The 27,486-nt window shown below is 34.3% G+C and overlaps 3 protein-coding genes and 2 long non-coding RNA genes across 7 annotated transcripts; 3 read left to right on the forward strand and 2 right to left on the reverse strand.

The window, feature by feature from the left end:
• Positions 1-562: 562 nt before the first annotated feature.
• Sin3A (SIN3 transcription regulator family member A) lies at positions 563-8,447 on the reverse strand. 2 transcript variants are annotated; one of them, XM_040708401.2, is made up of 12 exons: positions 7,821-8,447; positions 6,270-6,812; positions 5,258-6,188; positions 4,968-5,185; positions 4,337-4,688; positions 3,596-4,261; positions 2,707-3,312; positions 2,508-2,653; positions 2,194-2,400; positions 1,826-2,130; positions 1,564-1,759; positions 563-1,496 (listed from the first exon to the last, which is right to left on the reverse strand). In XM_040708401.2, the coding sequence occupies exons 2-12, from the start codon at positions 6,801-6,803 to the stop codon at positions 1,275-1,277; spliced, it is 4,383 nt and encodes a 1,460-aa protein (XP_040564335.1). In that variant the 5' UTR covers positions 6,804-6,812; positions 7,821-8,447; the 3' UTR covers positions 563-1,274. The 2 variants fall into 2 exon arrangements, with proteins under 2 accessions (XP_040564335.1, XP_040564343.1); XM_040708409.2 differs by having other exon boundaries at positions 1,152-1,496; positions 2,508-2,644.
• LOC121114453 (uncharacterized) lies at positions 8,442-10,674 on the forward strand. Of its 2 annotated transcripts, none has more exons than XM_071887251.1 (2): positions 8,442-8,519; positions 9,427-10,674. In XM_071887251.1, the coding sequence occupies exon 2, from the start codon at positions 9,625-9,627 to the stop codon at positions 10,108-10,110; it is 486 nt and encodes a 161-aa protein (XP_071743352.1). In that variant the 5' UTR covers positions 8,442-8,519; positions 9,427-9,624; the 3' UTR covers positions 10,111-10,674. The 2 variants fall into 2 exon arrangements, with proteins under 2 accessions (XP_071743352.1, XP_040564366.1); XM_040708432.2 differs by having other exon boundaries at positions 8,455-8,519; positions 9,513-10,674.
• A 372-nt stretch (positions 10,675-11,046) lies between these two features.
• Positions 11,047-15,770, forward strand: LOC121114444 (uncharacterized). The gene is made up of 5 exons (XM_040708421.2): positions 11,047-11,881; positions 12,255-12,614; positions 12,677-13,049; positions 13,114-13,548; positions 15,171-15,770. The coding sequence occupies exons 1-5, from the start codon at positions 11,855-11,857 to the stop codon at positions 15,560-15,562; spliced, it is 1,587 nt and encodes a 528-aa protein (XP_040564355.1). The 5' UTR covers positions 11,047-11,854; the 3' UTR covers positions 15,563-15,770.
• Positions 15,771-17,623: 1,853 nt separating this feature from the next.
• Positions 17,624-18,468, forward strand: LOC121114475 (uncharacterized). The gene is made up of 3 exons (XR_011779356.1): positions 17,624-17,931; positions 18,012-18,195; positions 18,253-18,468. It is a non-coding gene; the product is annotated as an uncharacterized lncRNA (long non-coding RNA).
• Positions 18,469-24,341: 5,873 nt separating this feature from the next.
• LOC139904986 (uncharacterized) lies at positions 24,342-27,459 on the reverse strand. Its single transcript, XR_011779357.1, has 3 exons — positions 25,110-27,459; positions 24,642-25,036; positions 24,342-24,528 (listed from the first exon to the last, which is right to left on the reverse strand). It is a non-coding gene; the product is annotated as an uncharacterized lncRNA (long non-coding RNA).
• Between the last annotated feature and the right edge of the window lie 27 nt (positions 27,460-27,486).

Genomic DNA, 27,486 nt, shown 5'->3' on the forward strand with positions numbered 1-27,486 from the left:
GGTCGGAAACTAAGTTTTGGGGGTACTCCGAGACTGAATTAATCAGTTGTTCTTAGGGCATGAGATATGCGTCAATGGAGGCATGAAGTGGTGAAATTTCATAAGGAATTAAGGGAATTTTAAGGTCTTTTTTTTGGGGGGGGAGTATGGAGGTCCAAGGATTTGGATTTTTAAGCGGTTTCAAGAGCAAATTGATACGTTGATAATGCAAGTGAACGGGCGTGAATACGAGATCGCAAGAAATCCAAAGATAATTGAACCCAGAGACATAATCTAAAAAGAGGTTTTCTTCATCGTTGTAAGGTACTTTGAATCGAGAGGGCGAACACTTCCATTTGACGGCATATTTTCCATCGTGACCAAACTCCAAAAGTCGTAATTCTATCTTTTTCTCCATTTTGTACATTCTGAAGCTGTCTATTATCTACCAACTTCAAAGAGCCAAAAATTGTTGTGGGTAGTAATTACGAGCGGGAAAATTCAAAAATTTAGTGATGCACCGAAGCGATGGGTAGGTAGAATAAAGTTATCAAAATGTGAAATAAAGGGTACTTAACGAGACTTTCTTTCATGATGTATGTACGTATTCTTAATATATTTACATGTATTTCCAATGAAGATAAAAACTTTCTTATTATTATTTATTGAATATATAATAAATTATTTTCAGTTTTATAAGCATAATAATAATATTATTAATAACCTTCCTATTTATTCAAAGTTCCAATGTTACTTCTTTAAAAACGAGAGAGAGGGAAAAAAAAAAGAGGAAATCACATTATGACAAAAGATAATGAACGAGGAATGATGGAAGTCTCTTAAAAATACAAAAGCCTCACCACATAGAGTAGTAATAGAGGCTTAGACAAAGAAATAATAATATATATGAAAATATATATATAAATATAAATGGATTTACATCGTTTTATGTAGATCAGGATGTAATTTATAACTTGTATGTATGTATAAAAGAAAAGAAACCATGTTGTAGTGTTGCATTTGAAAGCAATACATCTCTCTCTATATATAAGTAGTAAATCCTCCCTTTTTGACAGAACAGTAGAGTACATAGTAATAATAGTTGGTGTGTAAGAAGACTTTTTCAAGCATTGTCCAGCCACAATGCATCATTCTCCTCTCTCTTATTCTTCTTTCTTCTTCACAAGATATAGTAGTTGTTGAGGGTTTAATTTTTAGAGTTTCTTTTGTACTTTATTAAGTTTAAAAAGTATATATCACAGGATTTAAAAGTAAACGAGTCCGAACAACGCTGACTACGACACGTCTGCCCTCCATTTAAAAAATGTCCTGTAAGGCGTTGAGTCAGAATGATTTTTAATTATTTTATGAGTCTTGTTAGGGATAAGGCCATCAGTCAAACCCATGAACCAATCGCTAATGCTAGACTGTTGAGACTCGGAAACATTTTTCTCGATCCAACCAGAATGCCACTTGGAAAACCCCTTGGATTTGCGTTGAGAAACAGTCTTATGACTCTGAAAAATGAATAAAAACAAGGAAGATTAGATAATAATTCTCCACAATCAAGTCATTTTAACTTACTTCTTTTGCCCTACGAAGAGCAAGTCGGCGATAAAAACAATTTTCACTTTTAATAACATAGAGTACTTTGAAGCTTCGTGGGTTAAAATTACACTGCATGTTGTCCTCATATACAACCCCTCCACTATTAAGATGTTTGGACCCATCATCATCTCCTTCACCATCATCAACATCTCTGTCTCCTTCTTCTTTGATCCTAAATGGAAAAATAATTTAAATACGTTAATTGACTGTTATAATGTAAAACTTCCTCCTTTCTTACTTTTCATCAGGGCTTTCTCCTGAATTTTGGTCATTTTTCACAGCTGTTTTATTTGTTATCTTCATTTTACCGAATGGAGACTTTCTATAGGAACGTATGCCCCGCGGTAAAAACACTGGTTTCAGTATTAAATGATTTTTGCACTCATGGGATACATCCTCACCCGGTTGGATAAAGCGATCGATATACTTGTGCCACTTTCGAGTATGAGCTTCCTCTTCAAGTTTCGAGCCTTGTTTGGAGGAGGAAGATGAGGTTGAGTCCGTATCAAGGAGTTCAACTGTCACCTTTCCACTTTGGTGGTACTAAAAAAAGAAAACCAACAGACTATAACGATGTTTTACAAGCATTTCTTATATATTACTTACAAATAGAAATTTCATGCAATTTTGGTCAGTCAACAGTTTCTCACATCTTTTCTGGTAAAGGAGTTCACTCATTTGACGCTGATTTGCTGATGCACACTGTCCACCAGTTGCAGTTTCTTTGGACTCGTCCATAAATAAGTCTTGACAAGCAATTGATGAATCCTCTGTCACCAAATTTACTAACTGTCTAACAGCATTCATGACCACCTTAAATTTATAAATAAATTATTTACAAAAATGATGCCATTAATTCAAATACAATACTCAATTAAATTAAGTTTTTTTTTTAAATTATAAAATAAAGAATGTTTTACCTTATCCAGGGTATATACGATGTATGCATGTATTCCAAACATTTCCCTTAATGTGTCTTCAAAAGTGATGATATCCATATTACCATCTAATACATTTTTGACCATGTCCAGAAAGGCTGGATAGTAATCTTCAGTATCTATTTCATCTGAAATACATGGAATAAGATCATAAAATGGATGAAAAGTATGCACAACTTACTTTTTGGTTTGAGCCGAAGGGCAACAGCAGTTGATTCTTTTCTACTATTCTTCTCTTTACTCTCTTCTTCAGCAATTAACACAGCTTGATTGTATATTTTGGTTATTCTTTCACATAAGAGATTGTGAAGTCTAAAGAATAAATACCAATTATTATTACACATCATATGAGTATAAGTCTCATCCGCTTCCATTCCCCTCGCATGAAGTGGAGTACGACGGCCATCCTTATTTTCTATTTTAATATCCCTGTCAGTTGCTTCTTTTTCTTTATTAATGGATGATTGTTTGTCCTTCTTATCTTCTTTTAGTTTTCTGCGAGATCTTGTAGATTTGATGGACAAGTCTTTATCTTTATCTGATGAGTCATTATAATTCTCGTTTTCATCCTCATCATTATCCTCCTTTTCATCATCCGAGAGTTCTTGACGAGATTGACGAAATATATCCATTAAAAAATATTTGAGCAAAGTCTTAATACGTTGTTTATCTTCCTTATTAATCGAAGGTTGTCTTTTGACGTGATGTATCAATAAGTTATTCGCATCTTCCAAGATAGCCGAATAGGAATAGTCCAGTGTCATGTGAGGTCCATTAATTGTCTCACCTACGGAATTAATTATAAATTTAATTTAATAAAATTATAAAAAAATAGAAATTGGGAATAAAATAATAAGGGCTATGTACAAGGTATCTACGTAGGTAAGATAGCTGGATTTTGAAATTGCAAAGTAAGCACATTATTTGTATCAAATCCGAGCATGGGAGAAGGCAAAAAATCCCTAGAACTGGCATACATACTTTGTACATACGCCCTTACTATAATTATTACTAAATTCGTAAGTAAAAGAACATTAATCTTGGAATAAGAACAGAAAAAAAGTATTCACCAGAGCTTTCCATTTGTTCATGACGCTCATCATACAAGGTCTCAATCTCTTGCTGAAGGGATTTACATCGTAAATTCCTTACGTCAGTTTGTTTAAAATTAACTCCTTGATGGTCCAATGATTTAAGATAGTACTTTTCATTTTGATCCCTCCACGTTTTGTTGAAATTCTTTTGAACTTCTCTCCATTCTTCATCCTTCTGGGATAATCTCTTTAAGACGATCGGAACCGCTACAACGGGATTCCTTTTGAGCCCTTCGATAATATCTTGAGATCGATCACCATAAATACGACGGATTGCCCTTTGATGAATCGTAGGAGAATTTCCTCCCAAAGTATCATCTAGTTTATATCTAGCAGCTTCTTCAGGAGGCATTCGACTCATTTTACGCTGCACGCATTCAAGAACTTTAATAGTGTCTCTGTTTGTCTCCAATATCACATCAAACTCAAACCTTTCATCCTCTGTTCTATAAATAGATTCTTCATACTGCGTTTTCCTAGAGGTCACAAATTGAGAATCTTCTGACCAAGTGGGAAAAGAAACCCATGTATCATTTAATACTTCCCGACAAAGTTGGGACCTTTTTGAGCTTTGAGCTTGTGCTACTGCACTCTTAGGAACGGCGCAATAACTAGCACCAAGTCTTTTGCATGTAGCATAATCTAGATAAAGAGATGAATAATAATAAATGGATTATATATTAAATTGTTGCAAAATTTAAGAGGGATAATCAATACCTATTTCTACTGCCGAATCCCCATAAACCCTGTCTCTATTCCCTATTACATGAGGAAGATTGCTTTCATTTTCTTCAGAAACAGGTGCACTCGTACCACCAGATGAGTTAACTCCTCCAGGGGAACTTGCACTCTCTGTACTATTATTACTTCCGTTACCACTGTTACTTCCACCACTTCCTTCTTTATAACTTAAAAAGTTTTTAAACCATTCAAAGAGTTCTGGATGTGTATTAAGGAAGGGAGTAGTCACAAGAACAAGTTCTGACCGAGATATTACTTCTTGGTTAAATAGCATAAGACAACGTAGAAAGTTTTCATAGACAGTAGTATTTCTAAGGGCCTTACGTACCTGATGAGGAAAAAAAAAATACTATTAAATTTCAAGCATAAATCTAGATAGGTTATAAAACATAGTTAACGATAAGCCACAGATTATTCAATTCAATTAGATTCCATTATTATGGAATGAGATAAAATGAGTATATCAAAGAAATAGAGTATAGCTGTTTGAAAAATAAATTAGTACTCTATTAGAGCTTTAACCATTTAAGGCCTTGAAGCAATTAAAATCTACATGGCTCAGAATACTTTCATAGTAAACATTGAAAATATTTAAACGAAAACATACTTTATCGAAAAAAGCAAATTCGTTTAGCGTTCCAAATTTTCCAGCTTCTGCGAGCGATACATCACGGAGAACACCAATTTTTGGTTTTTTAGGCGCAGGATAGGAAATTCCACTTGGTGGTCGCTTAATTCCATATTTGGAAGTGCTGTTTGCAGATAGACCAGTATGTTTAATAACACTAGGTTTTTTGGCTGCCGAAGCATGATCATTGTTGAGACCTATTTCATGATGAGAGAAAAGTAAGGTTTTATTAGCTTTTGTGTCAGAATATGAATAAGCAAGTTGATTACCTTTATTGGACATCATAATGGCACTTGTCGCATTATCATTCGTAGCTTCAGGGAGAAACTGCCCAAACTCTGACAGCAAATCTTCTTGGTTTTGAAAAAGTTTTGAGACTTGAGTGTAGACTTCGGCTTCAGTCAAATGATTCCCGGAGGGTGGAACTCCCTCTTTAATAGCCTTTTGATCTTTTTGATAGGTATGAAGAATCTCTAAGAATTGCTTATATACATCCGGTTGCCCTTGAAACCGATTTTTAATTTTATTGACATAATTAATGGCATGATTGAACTCGATAGGCTGATTGGCAACGCCTCTATCCACAACAACAGTGGTCGTTGTATTCGCTGTAGGGGGAGTGTGGGGAAGATGAGGATGATGGGGAAGTGAGGTCGTAGTAATGACTGCAGGTTGAGCCGCCGGTTGTGGTGCAAGTGGCGTCGGCTGTATGAGAGGTGGCCCAGTAGGCATAATAGTCGTGGCACAAGTTACAACAGTTGCATTAGATGTAGTTGTTACAGCAATGGGAGTTGGCTGGGACAAGGTGAGAGAAGCAGTATTAAGATGGGGAGTTAGAGAAGTAAGTTGTGTTGAGGGCGGTGTAGTCGTGGCAAAGAGATGGATATTTTGGGGTAACAGATTAGGTTCAATGGGCCTACTGCTATTATTGTTCTCTTTCATTGGTGGCTGAGAGTTGAATTTTGTTGGATGCTGAAGAGTGCCAGGCACTGGTCGAATAGCTACAGCAGGCTGAGGTGTTGGTGTCTGAGGAGTCACAGGTTGAATGGACGCAGCTGAAGAAGAGGAGGAAGCAGCGACAGCAGCTAAATTGGGAATAGCAGTGATATCTCCTAAGGCTCCCATGGTGTGGACACCTGTGGGTGTGTGAACAATGGTTTGCATTCCAGGCCCTAAAAGACCGCCCATGTTGACCGTCACCTAAAGAGAGAGAGAAAAAAAGAAAGAAAGAGTGAGTGAGTGAGGAGTGGATCCACAAGAGATCTGCCTTGCTGCACTTACGGAATCATTTCTTTGTACTTCAATTTTGTAACCCGGAGGCAGAAAGGTGTTGAAGCCCACAATGAGCTCCGGATGTCCTCGAAAGAGGCAAGAGACCCGTGTGATGACCCCAGGGGTGTCAATGCTTTGGCTTTTAAACTCCTTCATGATATCAAGAAAGTCGTTGTACACCTTGGGCTTGCTCCCAAATTTGAACTTGACCTGGTCCAAGTAGGAGAGGGCATCTTCCACCTTGAGGCGCTGAAATTGCTGCTGCTGCTGCTGCTGTTGCTGCTGAGGATTCCCGCTCGCGTTCACGCTCAGGCTCGGAGGTGGTGGGGGCCCGCGGAGGGGAGCTAGAAGTGGAGCCAGAGCCGGCGGGGGCCCCGCTTTGTAGAGCGGGGGTCCCTTGGCATTAGGAGGGGTAGCAGTCAGTGCCACTGCCGCTCCTCCTCCTCCGGCGCCACCAGGTCTCTCCAGAAGTGGAGCTCTTGGGAAAGGAGGTCCGTCCTTGATCCTTTCCGCATGGGTCTCGGGTCCTGGCGTTCGCTTCATTTTGCATCACTAACAAGTAAAAGACAGGCAACAATTAATGGGGCTCCACTCTGCCTCCTTATCAATATATCTAGCTTGCTAAATAAGTAGTCCTATCAAAAATCCAACTCAATCTGAGAGCCAGAAGTAGAGGGTAGGAAGGACTCCAATTTAGTTTTTAAAATGGAACCATAACACAAAAGCGACGCTTCCCCTTTTCTATTCTACACTTTATGTATTATTTTACTTTATTTCATTCCACTTTTTTTTTTTCCCTTTTTTCCTTTTTTTTCTTCTTCTTCTTCTCGCTCTCGCTCTCTCTCTCTCTCCTTCTTTCTTTTATTTTTATTCACTTCATTTCTTCGTCCCATTCCACTCTCTCTCTCTCTCACTCTTTTTCCCTCCTTCCCTCCTCTCTACCTCTCTCTCTCCCCACAACACTTCTCTCTCTCTCTCTCTCTCCTTCCTTCCCTCCCTCTTTCACTCTCTCGTACTCTCACTCACCCCCTCCGATACACACACACTCCTCTAGCTGCTCAACAAAAACAGTTCTCTATAATACCGCGCGCCCTTTTTACTCTCATTCAAATTTTCTGAAGCTTAGAGGAAACTAACCAGGACTCGGGAGGGAGGGGGATCTAGTGTCAACTATTATTATGAAAGAATTGTAATCTTGAAAAATTCATAGTTTGTACATTTGGATGCTAGTTCAGTGATGAAAAAATCCCTCATCTTGTTATTAAATAATTCCTCATAAGAGACGAAAAGGAGGGGGTAGGAATGAGAGGAGCAAGTGAGAAAGGGGAAAAAAAAAAAACCCGGCGTGCTTAAAGGCTTTTTAAAAGCGAGTGCGGGTCCTGCAAAAAAATTCAACTCAATTTATCGTTGTAAAATGTTTGCGGGCGTGCCTGAATGAGACTGCTGTTGTTTTAATTCTTTTTTTGCGCGTGTCTTGGGTCCAAATCAAGGATGACAAGACACCAATATGGGGGGATGGATGGGGTTCTCATCATTTCCGTAAATTATAATGTCACTTACCTCTAAAAAGAAGGATAGATGAGAATATCGAGGATAAAAAGACGTCGTCGAGTCGTTGTTTTAAAGTTCCTTTTATGAATAATAACTGACTGAATCCGTCTGTCACAAAGGCCTATCTCACTTATAATTTAAACTGAGTTCCAATTCAAGGTCTGAAGGGAGATGAAGCTTGAATGAACAACCACTAGATTTGATGCTAATAATAATTTCAATAATGCAAATGATGTACTGGGTAGAAGGGGTTCTATAAGGATCGTGCGTTGTCCCATGAATCGTAACAATATTTGAAAATAAATAAAAATACACATATACTGGACTAAAAAAAAGAGGGGAAGAAAAGAAGAATGAGTCAGGTAAGTAGTGGTGTAAACGCGTGAGCGCATCCCGCGAATTTCTCACTCCCAGCTAACTATGCGAGCCTTCCTGCCTGCCGATCATCATCATCATTCAAACAACCGCACGCCTTTTTTATAGCAACCAAGCAGATTGAAAATGTCCTACCAAGGCTGCTCGGGCCCACAGTTAACAGTCCATGACTTTCTTTTTTTTTCTTTCTCTCTCTTTTTCTCCCTCTCTTTTAGATTTTAAATAATATTTCGTCTGTTAATAAATTAGTCGCAGGGATGAGTGCCCAGAGCTGGGTGGTACTCCCTATTTCAAAGGGATCAACAGGCCAGCGTGGATCCCTAATTATAATAAGTAATTAAATAACAAATTATGTTGATGTGGGGAGATTATTTGGGATATTTTGTTTATTGTTATACCTTTCAGTGTCAGTTTTTGTAATAGCTTATGAAATCCATAGTTGACTGATAGGATGTTTGATATTATTTAACTTCTTAACTAAATTCTGAAATGGGGAAGTCTGTAAGAGTTAATATACCCCTTCCCCAAAAAGCTATGGGGTTGATACACCCATGAATATTTATATATCCTCCCTTGTGGTTTTTGAAAAGGGCCATCTCCTAAAGGGAGTTGCATATGATGTAAACTATTGCCTACCTTGATCTCTCTACTATATCCCATAGATAATAATGATAAACTTATTAATTTATTATACAGTACTTGCGCTATGACGTGCAGAAAAAATAATAAAAACAGAGAAGGCCTTCGCGGAACGACTCCCTCTTTTCTTTGTAATAATGAACCATTATTATTGCCGATGAAGTAAGCTTCACTTTGATTCTGATGATACATCATGACCTCCTGCTTTGTGTTACTAGGCAAATTTTGTTATAATATTGAGTATAGACTGTATATCAATATACATTATCCATATAGAATGTCTCACTCTAATTATCAAAAATTAGAATATATTCCTGAATAGAAATATATAATTTGCATCAATTATGATGCTCATTTGAAAATGCAGATCTGCTTACTTACTAATTAAGCTATGCCGAAAGAATTTCATACACATAGCTACAAGCAAGATGATAATAAATGGTTCAAAGCTTTTAAAGTTTTGAACCATTTAAAAGCTGTGGCCGAACGTCTTTTGTTTAGAACCGTTTCACCACTAATCAAAGAGTTCGAGTCTTATTTACGTTGATATGATGTGTTTTGTTATTTTTCCTTTTTTTTTTTCTTCAAAATAATAATAAAGATGTAACTGCTTCGTGGCATGGCTCCCTCTGCCATGAACGGCCTTACAAAACAAGAGGGAAAGAATAAATAAATGTATTTTTTCAGTGTTACTCTAAATATAAATCCTAATGGGACTTTGAAGTTATAGGATTCAAAAGTTAAGAACGTCAAATGAAATCATCAGTGACCTGTGCATCATTTTGATGGAAAGGGCGTAATGAGTGGAGTAGATGTGGATGCGTTCCAAGTGGAAAGAACGCTACTCAATGAATTGGAGAATATATTTGTAAGGGAAGTGAGTGAGGATCCCCAGGCTCTTCAACTCTTCAACGGATTTGCTCTCCAAGGAATAAGGAGGATACTACTAGGGGAATCGGATCTTGTAAAGGAAGAACATATTTTATCACAATGTATTAAGGCTCGAACAAGTGATCAATACGGTCGATATCTGGAAAGAACTCTTGAATACAAATATCAAACTGTTCAAGAACTCGTGACTCGGAAGGAAAAAGTTGAGCCAGAGCCAGTGCCCCCAACCTCCCTCCAAATCCATGAGGTTCAGGATACGCTTGAGGAGTGCACTACTGAGACAGATAAGGAAGAACGGACTAGGATCGAGTCCAAGAAAGAGACTTTACTCACCAAGGCTCGTGTCATCAAATCTCTCCTCAATTCCAATTCTTATCTCATCAATAATAATTAATAAACAATATTCCCAAAGGATCATGAACACAATTCGTGTAGTAGCTCCTCCTCGAGAGGGACTCTGCTCTACTCGCCGCATTCAAGAATCAATCAACACTCTTAAAGAGGAGATAAAAAAGGAAGAAGAGGCATCCACGGTACACAAGGGAACATGTTCCTCTCTTGACAAACAAATTAAGAAACAAATTGCGACTCGATCCGTTAATTTTCCCAAGAAACAAAAGCTCTTTTCCGAATTGACACCACTTGAGGTCTCCTCTAGTGAATTCAACATTCATAAAGCTCCTAAGACTACACATCATCAAAAGGATTCCATTCCCAAATTATTGGATTTTCATAGTGTTTTTAAGGGAGAGTCTAAGCCTTTTATTTTAAGTGACTTTGAAGAAGACTTTCCTTGGCCTCCCTCCTCGCCTAGTGAGCCCTCCTTTAGATACAGTGTTTCCCGTATCAGTCAAGACATTAAAAAATTAACAAACTAACATAATATATGCATAAATAAATATATATATATATATATTAATATTGAGTGTTAATAAATAAATAAAAGGTTTTAAATATATTACTAACTTTAATTTACAAATTAAACGTCTATAATTCTTTTTATTGCCAGATTGTGATGCAATTCTACAGAGGCTATCACTCTGTGCGCAGAGGTATACAACTCCACTTTCAATGGCGACAATGCTCATCCATCTTTATCATTCCGCCTATTCAACGGTACACTACCTACAATTATTTCTCACTTATATCAGCCATTGATTCTTAGTTTTAGTATCACACTGATAATTTAAAAAAACAAACCTTGAACGCATTACACCACATCAACTATGATGCAATATACAATTTAACATTCTATTTTCAGGGCTTTCATCCCTCCCTTGCAACACAATTTCTATTGTACCTCCCCAAGGATAGATCCCAAATTACAATTATCCTACACGTGTAAAGTCTGCTCCACTCGTAACAATAAAACTATCTCCAAACAGGCATATACTAAAGGGGTTGTCATCGTGAAATGTGAGGGATGCTCCAATAATCACCTCATCGCAGATAACTTGGGGTGGTGGAACGAGCTCTCGACAAGGGGGATTCGTAACATAGAGGATATCATGCGGGAAAAGGGGGAGAGCGTGCGTAAAGTCATGGCTGTGAGTGAGAAAGATGTGGAGCTCGTACCTAGAGAAGGCTCGTCAGTTAAAAAAATAGACTCTAAATAATATATATAAATAAATTGAAAATAAAGGACGAATGTTGCGGATAATAATGAGTAATTGAGTTAGCTTAGAGACATGAGACCCTGGGTTCATTGATGAAGTGGGGTATAGAGAGAGACAAAGAACTGAAGAGAGAGTGAGAGGACATAGAGTAGCTTAAGAAACAGCGTGGTTCTACAACTTGAATATTACTATAGTTACTAGTCCGAATATATATATTTATATTGTTATTGCTTGGAAGAGATCCTCGTTGAGATTTATCTCTTATGCTCTCACCTAACCTCACCTCACTCCATTCTCAAATCTCATCTTGGTGCGTACGTGACCCCTGGAGTTAGACCTCAGCTCAGCTCCTTGGCCTAACGTACTACAATAACTACGTAGCTTTTGTAGCTAAAAAAGAGAAGAGAAGAAAAGGTAGAGCCTTAGCTCTTATGGAAATTCCTAGTTCCCACTCGCCCTGAACAGTACTGAGCACATGTTAGATGTTGTGATGAGCTGACTGCTCAGATCCCGACAGGCGACATGGATGTGGGGAGGAACAGTGTCTATGTAAGTGTTGTCTACGAGGAGTGTGGAGATGTGTTGACCATTTGGGGAATGACTAAGTAATGAGGGGTGCTTAGCCTTTGCCTTGGAAGCAGGAGGAGGAAGTGAGACAGGAGAAGTGTTTAGGAAAAGGAAGAAGGTTAAAAAGAGAAAGAGGATGAGGAAATACCCAAGTAGTGAGTGAACTGAATTGAGCAGCTCAATGATGATGATCAGTCATGACGGGCTCTTGTTGTTCCTCTCCTCCTTCTGAGGAAGTCTCTCTTCCGTTTCTCTTTCCTCACACTACAGCATCTCCCCCTCAAGTCAAGTCTCCAAGTGGACACATCTTCATCATGACTCCTGAGTACTCCACTCATCATTCTTATTTCTTCAGGTCCATGGCTTTAACGAGAGCCTCACTCAGGACTTGGCAGCCAGCAACGGAGGAGGAGCGGGGATCAGCAATGAGGGCGCCAACATCTCTTTAGTGGAGCTTGGAAAGCGACTCCTCTCCGCTTGTCAAGAAGGAGAAGACGATGAAGTCCGGGACTTGATGAGCAAAGGAGCTCCTTTTACCACTGACTGGCTGGGTACATCTCCTCTTCATCTCTCGGCTCTTAATGGACATTTGGGAACGGTTAAAGTACTCCTGAGGGCAGGAATATCCAGGGATGCTCGAACAAAGGTGGATAAAACTCCACTTCATTTTGCTGCACAAGACGGTCACACTGAGATCGTGGAGGCGCTCCTCAAGGTTAGAAGGATCCTCTTTATATTTCCAGTGTCCAGTAGTCTGAACTTTTAAGTCTTTTCCAGCATGGGGCAGATGTCGACGCTTTGGACATGCTTCATATGACACCACTTCACTGGGCAGTGGAGCGTGGAAATGTGTCTACCGTAGAAATGATTCTAAGATATGGTGGATCCACAAACATTGAATCGAAATTCGATAAAACTCCTTTAGAAATTGCTTCTGACAATGGACGTCCTGATATTTTTGAAATGCTTCAAAACGCACAGCAATTTCGCAATTTTGCTATGGATCAAGCAGAATCAGATGCTGCGACGATGGCAGCAACACGTAGTATTATGCTTGACGATCCACAGGATGAAGATCCTCTTCCTTCTCCAACCCACGAGGCTGTTCCCGCTGCTTCACAACAGGAGGTTGTTGCTACAGGAAGGAATGGTAGGCTACATGTTTCTTGTTAATGTAATACTGGTAATTGAGTTGTCCATTTTTTATTTTTCAGATACGCAAAATGAAGCCCTTAAGTTGTTAGAAGCACAAGGAATAACGCTTTTACCCGAAGATCCAGGCGGTTTAACTTTAAATGATGGACAATCTATTGAACTAACAGAAGCTGGAAAATTAGCTTTCGGTATTCAGTCAACGGCAATTACACCTGTTTCGACTGCTCCTAAATTAGTGACTACTTCAACTACGAAGCCAACGACTATAACAGTGTCAAATGTAGTGAAAAGAAAAATTGCTGTAACTCCTGTAGCTAACAATAATAGACCGACCATTACAAAGGTTGTGTCCTTAAAGTCCGCTCCTATCGGTGTTTCAAGAACTATATCTAGTGCCAGTATTAGTGGACTCGGAAATACCACATTAACGTCTAAACCTACAAAAACCAGAGTGATAACGCTTACGCCTCAGCAATTTGCAGCAATTAAATCTAGTAAGTTCATTGCTTCAGTGTTTGTTTATCTTTAAGTGTTACTTTGGTTTAAAGTCATTGTTTTAAAAGGGATTTTGAATTGTTTTTTCATCAAAATACGATAGGATCATAGTACTATTAGTTATTAGTTTCTGTTATTAGCCTCGATATGATGTATTAACAGGAAACATTAATTTGAGTCAATTGTATTTTTTTTTTTAAATTTAATTTATGATATTATCTGTGGCGAGTGTCTAATCATTTGAAACTTTCCGTATAAAAAATGAACTTGATAAATCTCTAATTAAAATTTTAGCTCCTATATTTAAAAATATGATTAATTTTAATTTCCTTTATGAGTATTTCATGAAATAATCAGACTTTTAAGAAGTTGTAAGACCTAAATTTTTGTATATCAATTCTTTTACTTCTAGTGCGACTATCTTAGAGTTTTTTAGACTAAGATTAAGAACAGGAATGATTTTCTTTCCAAACCAAATTATTAGAATTGAAATACGTAATTTTTTTTATGATTTAAAAGAATATTGATTTTCATTTTTATAGAGTGAGGAACAAACCCGGTTCATTTGGAAATGATCGATATTATGTCTTCAAAAATAGACATTAGGATCTGTTATATCCTTTATTAAAAGCATTATAACAAATACGTTATTTATAAGATCTAATTTGGCGAGAGTCTGTGAAAAAGGAGTACTCTTTCACATTTTCAAAATTTAATTTGTCAAATTTGCTCTATGGTGTTATTCAGTCAAAATGCCCTTATTTTAAATATTTTTTATTAAACAAAGCCTAATGTGTAATAGAGAAAGAAGTATTTACTGATTTAGAAGTACTAAAAATGGTTATCAACTTTTTGCTTTAAGCCATAGCTCAAGTGCTCTCTAATAATTTGCTTCATCTTTTTATCAAGTTTGTCATTGCATATCGCAACCTTATGAATTTTTTTGTATCTTTTTACTGGTGCTTGTAGATTAAAACACAAGAAGCTCGTTCACAAATTGAATAAACTATTTATTAATAGCTATACTTATTGGTAAATAAAAGAACTACTTTTTTTGTTTGACTTTTAAAAGGTCATTGAATTTCGTGTAAAGGAAATTAAATTATTATTTAACTCAAATAATATGTACCTTATAAAATTGTTACTAACAATGTGTATTGAGATCTTGGATTAATCGACCTTTTATTACTCACTTTAATTATCATAATATTTAATGTTTGTTCCCTATTCTGTATTAGTGTTGGGTTTCGGTCTTAAAATACTAGACCGCTCTGAGACCATTATATTTTTTGTTGGCCGAATTAGTTTGGTCCCAAAAAAATCGGTCTATTTTTTTCTATAACTTATCGTGTACTTATGAATTTTTTTTGAAAAAAGTGAATGACAGTTGATCTAGAAGAAAAAAAATTTGGTCTTTCATAATATATGAGACCTAATCAAAATCGGTTTTCAAAGTGAGACCGAAAAATCGGTCCAAGTTAGTCAAGAAAAAAATCATATAAGACAGAACCGGAAAAAAATTCGGTGCTGGACCGAGTCTCAAGACTAATCTCTGTATATCCTATGTTCCCTCTATTTTATTAAATGATTGAACAATCTTTTTTTTTTTTTTTTTTTTCAGATAATGTCAGTAGTATATCCAACATCATCACTGGTGATAAACGTAAACTTCCTTCAGTAACTACGACTTCCATAAACACTACTGGCATCACCAGCAGTGTTTCATCTCTTAATAGTGATACCCGAAAAATACGGATTGTCCCCATTAAAATAAATAGTTCTTCTAGTGTGTCTAATTCATCGAGTTTTAAGCCACAGATTGTATCAGCAATCCCTAAGACACTCACAACTCGTGTACTAAGTGAATCCGAGAGTTTAAAACGACAATTGGAAGAGGCGCGAAAAGCTGCCGAGTCTTATAAAGAAGAACTTCGGAAAAAGGAAGAAGAGGCAAATAGACTTAAGGAACAACTCGAATCTTTATACGGAAATACGCAACAACAGCATTGCTGAATTCAGCAAAGTATTCACACCTAATCCATTCAATGTTGAATATATTGAAAAGCTATCTTCTCCTTTTTTATATAGTTCCCCTCGATCTCCCAATCATTTATGATAATGTAAACAGATTCATTCATCTGGTTAAAATAATTATTTTTTTAAAGATAATTATCTCAATTCTTAAGGAAATTGAAATATATATACTAAATCTATACTTAAATACATGTTAATTATACATTTAAAACAATCACAGCTACTAATATGTCGGTCCTTCTTCATTCAGTCCAGTCTTAAGACCGTCGCTCCTCTTAATTTTTCTTAAAAATATCGATGGTTTATCAAGACAAATAAGATATAAGAAATATGTATTAAGATTATTGCACTTATCTTGCAAAAAATACATTTTCATTATGATACAATATAAGAGCAGTTACTTATGTAATTTATTCTATTATATAACGGAATAATTTTAAAAAACCACTCATTGACGTCACGAATGATAAATTGTACCCTCTTTAAGGACCGACAAGGGGGACTGGACTAGAACGGGGTCTTATGTCCTAAATAAGGACTAACACAACACTAATCACAGCCTCTTCTGTCTTAAAAAATGTTTTTAAACAGATCTACGTTACTCCAAGGTTAATACAAAATGTATTTCTAATAACCTTGCTTTACACTATGAATATTGTTTTGTAGTTTATTTTATATTCCATAAAAACAAAAGAGCACTCTAATATTTACTTATACTTAATCTGTACAACTCCATCTAACCAATTAAAGGAACATACAGCCATATAAATTTATATAGTTATATCGTGGTAATGATATATATGTACTAAGTAGGGATGCCACTCATAATTTTATAATATACCTGGATTTCCCCATAAAAATCCCAAGAATTAACACTGAAGTCCCATGAAAATAATAATACTTCACATGATATCTATACAGTTTAACACTCACCTTGAATTTTTTTGCATATTCTTCTTCACCTTCAATAGTGTCTGGTGATTAGTGTATATAATCATTTTTGTATAAGTTTTAAGCCTATCTTTAGGTTGATGAGCATTCCCCTGTTCAATTTTTATCATTAAGGCTATAGGAGGCTGTCAGTTCGAAAATGTTCCATCGTTTTTTTCTAATATATTATTTAGGTGCAGTTCAAATCATACGAAACGAGAACGAGTCGTAAACTAGATCAATGAAGTTTGAAGGTATAATTAATATAATCAATTTTGTTTCCACATTTTTATTAAAATCATCCCGAAAGTAACTTCAGTATCCCAAGGTCTAGTATCCTTGGCTTAATACATTTAAATGGACTTGGGCCAAGTACAAATACCTCATTTAAATTTAAAGAACTGATAATTCCAAGCCAAATCCATTACTGAAAAATAGTACAATCTTCGATTTTTTTGAAATTTGGCACATTTAATATTAGTTAAAAATTCCAAAATTTCAACTTTTTTGTCCTCTAGTTTAGGATTTAGAGGCTTCTAAAGTTTTGGCCTCGATGCCACATACCCTATCTTGAAATCACTGTATTTTAAATGTTTTTGAAGATATGGATCTACTTAAATAGATTTAATAGATAATTGTTTAATTCTTTTGTTGTATAAGCCATCAAAATGATATGTTAATTTGTAATATATCATAAACATATACAATAAGTTTTTAGAGATGCATTCGATTCCACTTAATTACTATGTGCTAAATACCAAGCATAAATATTGCAAAAACTCGAGTATAATATTCAGTATATATATTCAGAAATTTGCTCTACCTATGTACACTTACTAAAAAAGCTGAAATTTTGAGTTTTTCTATAATACTAAAATATGTACCAAATTTGAAAAAAATTGAAGATTGTACTGTTTTTCACTGATTGATTTGGCTTGTAAAGACCCGTACAAGTAATAGACTTAGTTTTGTTGTTGTATTTAAGTAATTTACAAGTACATGTAATTTATTATATTAAAATTATTATTGCAATATCAACAATACATAAAAGTAGACTTAGATTCTTTTAATAATGAAAAATGTTATTTGCTTAAATAAATAATCCACCAGGTGAGTTTACAAATCGTGGTTCTAAGGAGCCCGTAGCTCACAAATAGGATCATTAAACTTATCTCCCATGGATGAAAATTATATAAGACGCCCCTTCATTGACAGCTATTAATGTTCCAAAAACAAAGACTCAAATTTGATCATATTTTGTAAAAAAGTGAAGTATTAAAAACTGTGAAGTGAATGAGAATAATTCAGTATAATAAGGGATCAACGAATAATCTACCTCTACTGGAATATTGACTATTGAAAGTTCTGTGGGACAATTCTATAAATTTCTCCATTTTTGAGCTCATCTAAAAACAGGGGTGAGTATTTTAAACAGATATTTAATTTGATACATATACAAAAAAACTTTAATGAATTATTTATAAATCTTCATTTTTAGATACTAAAATAGACAATATGTTAATACTACAAGGTTAGTTCAAGTAAATCCCTTCATGTATAGTAGTTTGTATCGAACTATATTATTTACGTGATGACGGCTTAAGAATCTCTTCAGACGAAAGGGAAAAAGTTACATACCCATTCATTACCAATCCATCTGCTCAGCAATATTATAAGTCAAGGTTAAGTTATATTTGATTAATGTTACAGTTCACGCATCGTATTATTTTTTATCATAGTGGATACGTTTTTCATATACATCGATTTTTCATTAGCTAGGTACATGATTACTCGGAATTGGTAAAATGCAAACTCGTTTCGGTCAGAATAGTATAAGGAATTGGACTTAATAAGAACCTCATAAGTGTCTCACACCTTGAAACATTTTGCACCTTTCGCAACAGAATTGACCTTCTTTACTAGCAATCTTTTTTAAATATAGTCGAAGGAATTAATAAGATAATGGAAAACTGAAAAATAGGGAATCAAATATTTTAATTAATTTATTATTTGTCTAGTCACTACTCAAACAATTTTATAATTATTTTGTTACATTTAAATATTTTCTTCAATAAAACCACTTATATTAATGAACTCTTGTGGAAAACATTTATTATCTGTTATTTATTAATTTGTGTGGAGATCCTACATCTTCATTAGTGTAATATTACAATATGTTGACAAGCAATTTAGTTAAATAGATGAAGATTCTCCACTTAAAATTTTTTAGAATTGTAATGAAATTTAGACATTCCTGTAGAATTCTACATAAGTTAAAAAGTAATTTTTTTTTTATCACTTTATAGTTTCTCAATAACTTTATGCACACCATGGTAAAACAGAATATAATTTAATAACAGATATTTAGAGAAAATGGAGTTTAAGATATCCTTCCCCTTGTTTTCTCTTTAAGAGACATTTCATGTAAGATGAAATCAGGAGTCAGGCTTGGAGTATTCAGAATGTTTAACTGTTGACTTAAGACATTATAGTACAAATTCAATCATATATAAATGAAATTGATATGAGTGTTGGATGGACCCAAGAATTGCAATAAAGGAGCTGTGGATGGAGGATGAAAACTTCCTTCTTCATTGGGCGTTTGATTGGATTATTCTGTCTCTTTATGAAATTCCTGAGTTCGTAGAGATGTGCTAAAAGTATAGGATGATTATATAGAAGATATGGAGTATTCTTGAGCATAAAGGGATGATTCACGAGGTCCAAAGTCATAATCAGATACTTTGATGCTAAGAGATATCTGAATAATGAAGGATCCTTGCATCCAAACTTAAAAGAACTGGCTTCGTCTGAGGCCCACAAACGATTAACTAAATCTGACTAACTCGAAGATAAAGCTATCAAATAGACTAGAATTATGTACTCAAAGACTCTAACTGTGAGTTATAGTTTAAGACAAAAGAATTTAATATTGCAATAATAAATCTTCCACGGTTTGCTAGCCCCAAACATCAAGCTGTGTATGCTACCGGTTATTAAAAACATATTATTTATAAAAAAATAATTATTGGTGGACAACTTTCCAAATATATGACGGTTTGATTTCATAGTGTTTTGGAGCTTCAGTAAGTTAATAACCTTGGATTGGAGTTAACGATGAAAATCTATATGCAAGTGTAAATTATATATAATACCTTCTCCAAACATAGAGCAAATAAAAAAGGTATGCTACAAAATGGCGATTTACGGAGAGAAAAAACTTGCAGGAGGCGTACACGGAAGTATATAAGTGTTTTGGGGATCCCCATAGAAATGCTGGATTTCCATTACTGAAATAGGTGAAATCAAATTCATGTCATTTATATTTAATGTAGATAAATTCTTAATATTTCACACAGTCTAAAGTTGTTTTTTTGAATCCATTGCTTCGTTTAATTTCACTATTTGCAGGAAAATAAGTCATCTCAAGATAACCTTCAAAATTACAAATGGGTTATAATGAATATTCCAACGCTCTCCAGACAATTATGAAAAAAAAGGAGAGCTTAAAAATTAATGACAAAGTACTTTCATATTGCGCAGTAATACAGATTGAAGGTGCTAATGTGGGTTTAAAATTTATGTTCTTCGCATGGACAAATTGGATTAAAAATTTACATGATACTAGATAAATAAATAATTTTTTTTAACTAAATAAATTAAATTTTAGCCACCATCTAAGATAATAATTATAATCATACCCATAATGAAGAAAAAAAATGTAGTAATCTTGGGAAAATATTCAAAAAGCTTCCACCACTCATGAACAATAAGAAAATGAACGCTATTCATATTTTTTCCCCGTTCGTTGTTCAAAAGATTAACGGAAAGAGTGAACGCCGTTCATTTTCTCCTTCAATGTCCAGCCTGGATGTACATCATTGTCTAATATTAGGTATATTTTATAATAAAAAAAACCATCAGTGTAGCGAAGAAATCAATAACATATTAGGAATAAGTGGATATTATGTACTAAACATAAAATAATGTAATTATCTTGTCAACATAACCGAATATGATGCATTGAATAAACCTCTTTTTCCTAGGGATTTTGTCTATTATCTTTAGATATTTATAATACTAAATAAATCTAATTTTTTACAGCATCGCCGAATTAAGACCTTCAACTAATAATAGGAAGAATTTTGAAAAGTTTACTCGCCTGGCAAGAATCTCAATAACGAAATAGCATTTGCATGTACAAAATAAAACCGAATAAATCAATAAGATAAAATAACATAGAACTCATAGATACCGAATTTAAATTCAGAAGAATATGATTGATGTTCTAATTATTTTTATTTGTTCAATAAATACTCAAAGAATCGTATTATTTTTTTTTTACATTTTGACTATCAAACAATAATTATAATTATAATTAGCTAGTATGATACACGAATAGTAATGTACTTATTTTTGTAAAGACCCTAGACCTTCGTTGACTAATATTCAAATATGCTAACAAGCAATTTAGCTGTTGAGAAGAGGATTCCTCAGTCAATAAGTTTGGAAATTGCGACAAAATTAAGATACTCCAATATAAATCTAAGGAAGCTAAGAAGTCACTTATATTAAAAAAAAAAAAAATAACAGTTGTCAAGATCATATAATTATCCAAATATACCATAGAACACAAACTCGCCTTATATATGGAATTGATATCATTATGATTGAAATGAATTATTTCTGCGTTATATAAATAAAGGACATTTATCAATGAAACAGTTTTCTTAGAGTAGGAGACTAAGAAGAGTTGACTTAAGGAGAAAATGGCTCAAAAACTTCAATTAAGGATCACTGAATGGAGGATGAGAAGTGATAATTCTCTCTTTTCTTCACTGGATCTTTCAGTCGATTATTTTATCGTTTTATGGAACTCCATAATTCTTATTTATAGAAGTATACGATGATTTCGTAAAAGATCTGGAGGAATTTATGCATTCTGGAGCATAGAAGCAATGATTCACGAGGTTAGAAGTCACTATCACAGACCTTGATGCGAAGGGGCATCTGCAAAATGAAGGATTCTTCCATTAAAGTAGATGAGATCTACTGAGTGATGTACAAAGAGGAGATATCCCTTGAATATGAAGCTGAAGAGAGGATCAGAAAACGTCTTGGATTTCCAAATGGAAAAAATTTGAATTCGTAGGAACGGGAAGGATGGGTTAATGGGGATCTATTTATCCTTTTGCTTCGTACAAAAAACTACGAATAAAATGTATTTCCTCGCAGTTCTAACACTTGTCTTCGCTTGCCTCTCTTCCTCTACTGAGTAACAGTGTTGCCAGGTGGGTTTAAGCAAAATCAGCTAGATGTAATACTAAAATCGGTTAAATATCAACTAGTTTCAACAAAAAACAGCTGAAAAATTAGCTGAATGTTTTTTAATACAGTTATTATCATGATATCTTATATGAAGTTATATGAAGTAAATTCCAGTGGTAGGTAACTTTTGAGACATGTAGTGCCAACGTCAAATTTTTAATCAATGAGTGTGCCACTATGAACAATAATGGTAAAAACACAAAAACTTCGAGAATATGTTCTAATTTGCACGTGCCAGTGAATATGCCTCCGAGTGCCAGCAGTGGCACGCGTGCCATAGGTTGCTGACCCTAAAGTAGACAGTTGTGCATTTACTGTTCAGGATGCATTTCATTCATTAGCTTTGTTTTTATTAAATTCATTTGGTTACCCTTTCAACTTCAGCATTGGAATGAGGCAATCTCAAAATGATTTAGAGTTGACGCATTTTTGTATATGTATTTCTAGGTATGTTAAAAACGTTGTAGGGGGCGCGCCAAACTATCTCCGCAGGAGAAGAAGGAATTTTTATGTAATAAAAATAATATTAATTCAAGTCAGGAATAATCGTTTATATTTTCGGAATAGAACTTCAATCCATTTTTCAGTTAACCCTTCTTTTTTATCAATCTATCACCTGACAAAAGGTCATGAAGCTCATACCAATGTATTCTTTATATTTTTATCATAACTTTTATAATTCCAATTAAATATAATTTATGGTACATAACTATTAACATGAGTGTAAATATAATCTGTAGTTAAACGTATGTTCTTCAAGTTATGTTAATTAATTATGTTTTTATTTGAATGAATTTATTTAATTTTTATGAAGATTAAAATGAATTATACATAATACAAGTCACGGATAATCGTATAAATGTGAATTTTTAATAATACATTTATAATAATAATGGCTATAATTTTTAATGACTTAAAGTTAAAACTAAATAGGACTTCTTTGGAGAAAAACTAAATATTGAGAATAAAAATACCAATAAGGCTTTAATGAAACATAAAATCGATAATAAATTTAAATATTTAATGTATAATTGCATTTTAGCAATCGACATTGTTTTAAAAAGACAATATAAAATATATTTCGATATGGATCTTGATTAAATTAATAAAGCCGATGCGTCTTCCATCAGAAGTCACAAACATGATGCTGAAGGGCTCATTAGAAAATACGGACCTTTATAAGTAAAAGCTCCCAGTATAGATAAATATTTTAGAGTTCAAAAAATAATATTCTACAGGCATTGACAATGATGACGGATAACGAAATAAATACGTTAATAACAAGAATAATCTAGTTAGGTTGCGGAAATAGAAAAAAATTAATAAGTTATCATGATGAAGTACAATTAGAAATTATAAAAATAAATCTAGAAAAAGATAGTGAAACTTCATCAAAAGAATGGGGAAAAAATTAAGAAAAAATTAAAGAAAATATCTCCACATACAGTTATTTCTAAACTCTCAGATATTAGTGATTCAATTCAGTAAGATTTGATTACCATATTAAATGGTAGATGCATAGGTAGGCGTAGTACACATATTTGGAATGTAAATAGCATAAAAGAATTATACAACTTTAAAATAGAAGAGTAGGATGAAAAAACATCAATATATACAGTCGGTTATTGGGCATCAAATGTATCGTATGATAACTTACTATCAAATCCATTTTCATCAATTAGGTCTTGATTTATTGCTTCAAGAATTAATGTTTTTAAATTAATAATATCAAGTTAATATGTTTTAACTTTTATACCATTCACATGTGTGTACCCCATCTACCAATGCATATAACATTTAATATTGCAATCAAATTTTCTTTATTAATTTTTCTATTTTCGGTACCTAACTTAATTATTGCATTTGTAAGTAATTTATTTATTTCGTTATCCGTCATTATTTTGAATGTTTTTAGATTATAATTTTTCTAGTTCTAACTAAACACGATATGTATGTAGTCCGTAGATGCCTTATTGGTATAGTCATAGTCAATATTAAGTTTTTCTCAAAATAAGTCATATTTATCTTTAAGTAACTCATTATTATTATTTTAATATCTTCATATGAGGTATTTGTTATGTCTTAAGAAACATGGGTTTCAAGAAACCCTTGTAATAGCTCGGGCACATTGGGAACTGAATGTAAATGCATTTATAGGCAAATAAACATTTAACCTTAAAGATATACAATCACATTTTTTATCCTAATTTACAATGATAATCTAAATTAAAATATAATATACTCTATTATTTTATAAAATGTTAAAACTTTTAATATGAACAATGTCACTAATGTAAAATGTTAATATAAAATTAAAAATATGATAAAATTAATATAATAAACAATTTTTTGTATTGATTCTAATTAATTAATAATTATAATATGTAAGAAATATTGTATTAGTTCAAATTAATTTACAACTATAATGTGTATTAAAAATAAAATATTTGATAATTAATTATATAATTTTACAACAAATTACGTTCTTCGCAAAGCATACTTAAAAAATATTAAATAATAATTAATACAGACTTCTATTGCTCTTCTTTTCCTTTCTTCTCAAAACGTGAAAACATAAAATGAACATAAGGCATACGTCATAGTCAATAAATAAACAATCACATTGAATTAAAAACAAGGAGAAGGTCTGGGGAATTCCCAATCAAAACTATCAAATTAATCCGTTCCTATCGAATAAATATTTAAAATACTTACATCATTGAATTCAAGATAAAAATTTACATCAAATTTAGTTAATTATCTTTTTCAAATCTAAATTTTTTGAAATCCTTTAACATACCTATGTATACTTCTGACAAAATTTTACTTTCTCATTTCTTTTTCCAACACTAAACATTGACATTTTTTTTTCTTTCACATTGTCTGGAAGCCTTTTTCTAAGTCCTTTAATAAGCATTATCCAAAATTGAGATCATAGATCCCTGAGGTTCTTATCTCGATCTTCCGACAAGTGATGGGTCAAATTAGTGAGCAAATTTTTAGCTTCATATCCTAAGTAAAATTTACGAACAATGTATTCTTCCAGATCACAGGTGAAAGGAACAACCCGATGCTGAATAAATGCTATTTATCAAATTTTCAACCAAAAGAATCAAGTCTTGAAGCAATTTCGTAGGGTCACTATCTTTGGAGTCAAAAATTTAGTTGACTCTTAAGAAATCATTCAGCACAGATCTAAAAATATAACAAATAACTGTGATTATATTCATCACCGTATAAAGATTGGGTTGTTCGCGATGTGTATCACCTTTCAGTTGATTTGGTTTAAAGCTTTAGTATAACTAAAATGAGTTTTTAGCTCCAAAAATTGGTCACAAAGGTAGATAATGATTTTTAACTAGTTATACCCTTGGAGTTTTAGGAGCCAACGTCAACATCCTGCGAAAAAATATGTTCCAAGTTCCATTAGTCTCGTACCTACTGGTCACATTACTGTTTATGGTGGAGTTCAAATCCCTATTCTTGTATCAATTGTCATCCCGATTCCATTAAATGGTCCAAGACGAAGATCTTTGAAATTTCTCGTTACGGAAGTTGATCAACCGAAACTTGTTTCTAAGGCTTTTTTTGGATCTGAGTCTTGTTTCAGTAGCACCCCCTAGCTTCATGTGTTATTCTACACTTTCTTATCAACTGGATGTCACTTCATTAAATCGCCGATTTCATGAGATTTTCGGAGACTCAACAGGGCATCTCAGTTAGTCACAAGGCTACTGTCCATATCAAAGAAGGTTCCAATCTACATTACATTCGTGCTCGCCCTGTTCCGTTAGCACTTTGTGACAAATCGAAGAACTTCACTCTATGATTAACCGTGGAACTCTGGAGAAAATCACAACTTTGGAGTGGGCTTCCCCAATTGTCACCGTTCTTAAACCTGATGCAAAAGTCCGAATATATGCCGACTTTACACAAACATTGTCTGCCTTTGTCAACAAGCAGCTATATCCATTCCGTCATCCCGAAGAATTGTTCTTTGGTTTGAATGGAGCATGTTATTTCAGCAAGCTTGATTTTCAACACTGCTAAGAACAAATTGAGTTAGATGAGTATTCCAAAAAGCTATTGACAATTAACACTCCCATTGGTATTTTACGCAACAATGTTTTAACATACGGTCTTGCTTCAGCACCTGCAATTGTTCAGGCGACACAGGAGAAATTGTTTGAAAGCATTCCCAAGATAAAAATTTTTATTGATGATCTCCTTGTTTTTTCTAAATCAATGAATGAACACCTCGCCATTTTCAAGCAAGTTTACCAACGCATTTTTACTGCAGGGGCTTGCCTCAATCTCAAGAAATACATTTTCATGAATCAAAGTCTCATGAAGACCTAGGATTTAGAATATCCCAAGACGGTCGTTCAATTGATCCGGAGTTAATTTATCGTTTGAGGGATTTTCAGAAATTAAATCCTTCCTTGGGTTAGTTCAATTTTATGGGCAAATAGTGAGAAATCTTTCATCCATCGCTAATCCGCTCTCAAATCTAACGAGGCCATACGTTGATTTTACATGCTCTGCTGAAGCCAACAGAGTTTCTATTGGATCTTCTGAGGATGAGCTTTTAAGAGCTGTTCAAGATGATGAAGCCCTTCATGTAGCTACTGAGGCTGTAAAGTCAGGCAATTTGTCATTTGCCCTTGATATAGCGTATTTTCAAAAGCAAAACTTGTTCTCAATGAAAAACCACTTACTTTTCTTGGGTATTCGCCTGGTTGTCCCATGTTAACTTCGTAGAAAGTTTTTAGAAGAACTTTATCTCACCCATGGAGGCATTGTGAAGAATAAGATGATTGCTATATGTAAATTTGGTGGCTTGGTATCGATGAGGATATTGCATATGTCACTTGTCAAACTAACGCTACATCTCCTTCGTCACAGTTTGTCCCATTTGCTCGAGCTAATATATGAGAGAAAGTCCATATTGATTATGCCTAATACAAGCAGAAGAATATTCTTGTGTTAATGGACGCTGGATCAAAATGGATTGAGGTGGCTGTTATGCCTAAGACTTCCAAGGATTCCAAATTGAAGCAACTCCTCGTTTGGTTCTGTCGGTTTGGATTTCCAATGTCTATTCACTCCAACAACGGTTTACAATTTACAAATCCCTTTTTCAAGTCGAAGTTTCAAGAATGGGGCATTTCTCATTCCCTGTCTCCTCCATACTATCCACAGTCCAATGGTAAGGCCGAAAGGGCAGCGAGGATAGTAAACAAAATGTAGAGAAATAACTCAGAAATTTCTCAAGATGAACTGCTCTTCTCATACCTGTAATGTAATTGTGTTTCCTTCCCCCTTGTTCTCTTCTCTTATTTTCTGGTATGTATGTATATATGTAAAGTACAGTCTTTTACCTCGTTTTAAGTATAAATAGTCGTGTATTTTATGTATGTATCAGAGTAGGTTATTGTATTAATAAGAATATAATTCTTCCCATTAGGCGATCTTTGTTTTATTCCTCCACGTCTTTCCTCTCCTCATTTCGCTCAGTCATCCTGGATTCCTTGGTTTAAATAGTTTGTGACTCCTCAACCTCGTCAAGACACAACAATACCGTACCACATCTCTGAACGGGGGAAAACTCTTGCCGAACTGATGTTCTTCGTGAAATACGTTCC

This window comes from Lepeophtheirus salmonis, chromosome 1 (assembly GCF_016086655.4).
Source record: "Lepeophtheirus salmonis chromosome 1, UVic_Lsal_1.4, whole genome shotgun sequence".
In the NCBI taxonomy this organism is placed as follows: domain Eukaryota; kingdom Metazoa; phylum Arthropoda; class Copepoda; order Siphonostomatoida; family Caligidae; genus Lepeophtheirus; species Lepeophtheirus salmonis.

What these genes read in the sequence shown, in the direction of transcription:
- Sin3A (XM_040708401.2), bottom strand. Translation starts at nt 6,803, where the DNA reads ATGAAGCGAACGCCAGGACCCGAGACCCATGCGGAAAGGATCAAGGAC. An exon ending in AATTTGCTTTTTTCGATAAA is followed by an intron (nt 4,689 to 4,967) that starts GTATGTTTTCGT and finishes TTTCCTCATCAG; the next exon opens with GTACGTAAGGCCCTTAGAAA. An exon ending in GGATTCGGCAGTAGAAATAG is followed by an intron (nt 4,262 to 4,336) that starts GTATTGATTATC and finishes CTCTTTATCTAG; the next exon opens with ATTATGCTACATGCAAAAGA.
- LOC121114453 (XM_071887251.1), top strand. Translation starts at nt 9,625, where the DNA reads ATGAGTGGAGTAGATGTGGATGCGTTCCAAGTGGAAAGAACGCTACTC.
- LOC121114444 (XM_040708421.2), top strand. Translation starts at nt 11,855, where the DNA reads ATGGATGTGGGGAGGAACAGTGTCTAT. An exon ending in TCGTGGAGGCGCTCCTCAAG is followed by an intron (nt 12,615 to 12,676) that starts GTTAGAAGGATC and finishes AGTCTTTTCCAG; the next exon opens with CATGGGGCAGATGTCGACGC. An exon ending in TGTTGCTACAGGAAGGAATG is followed by an intron (nt 13,050 to 13,113) that starts GTAGGCTACATG and finishes TTTATTTTTCAG; the next exon opens with ATACGCAAAATGAAGCCCTT.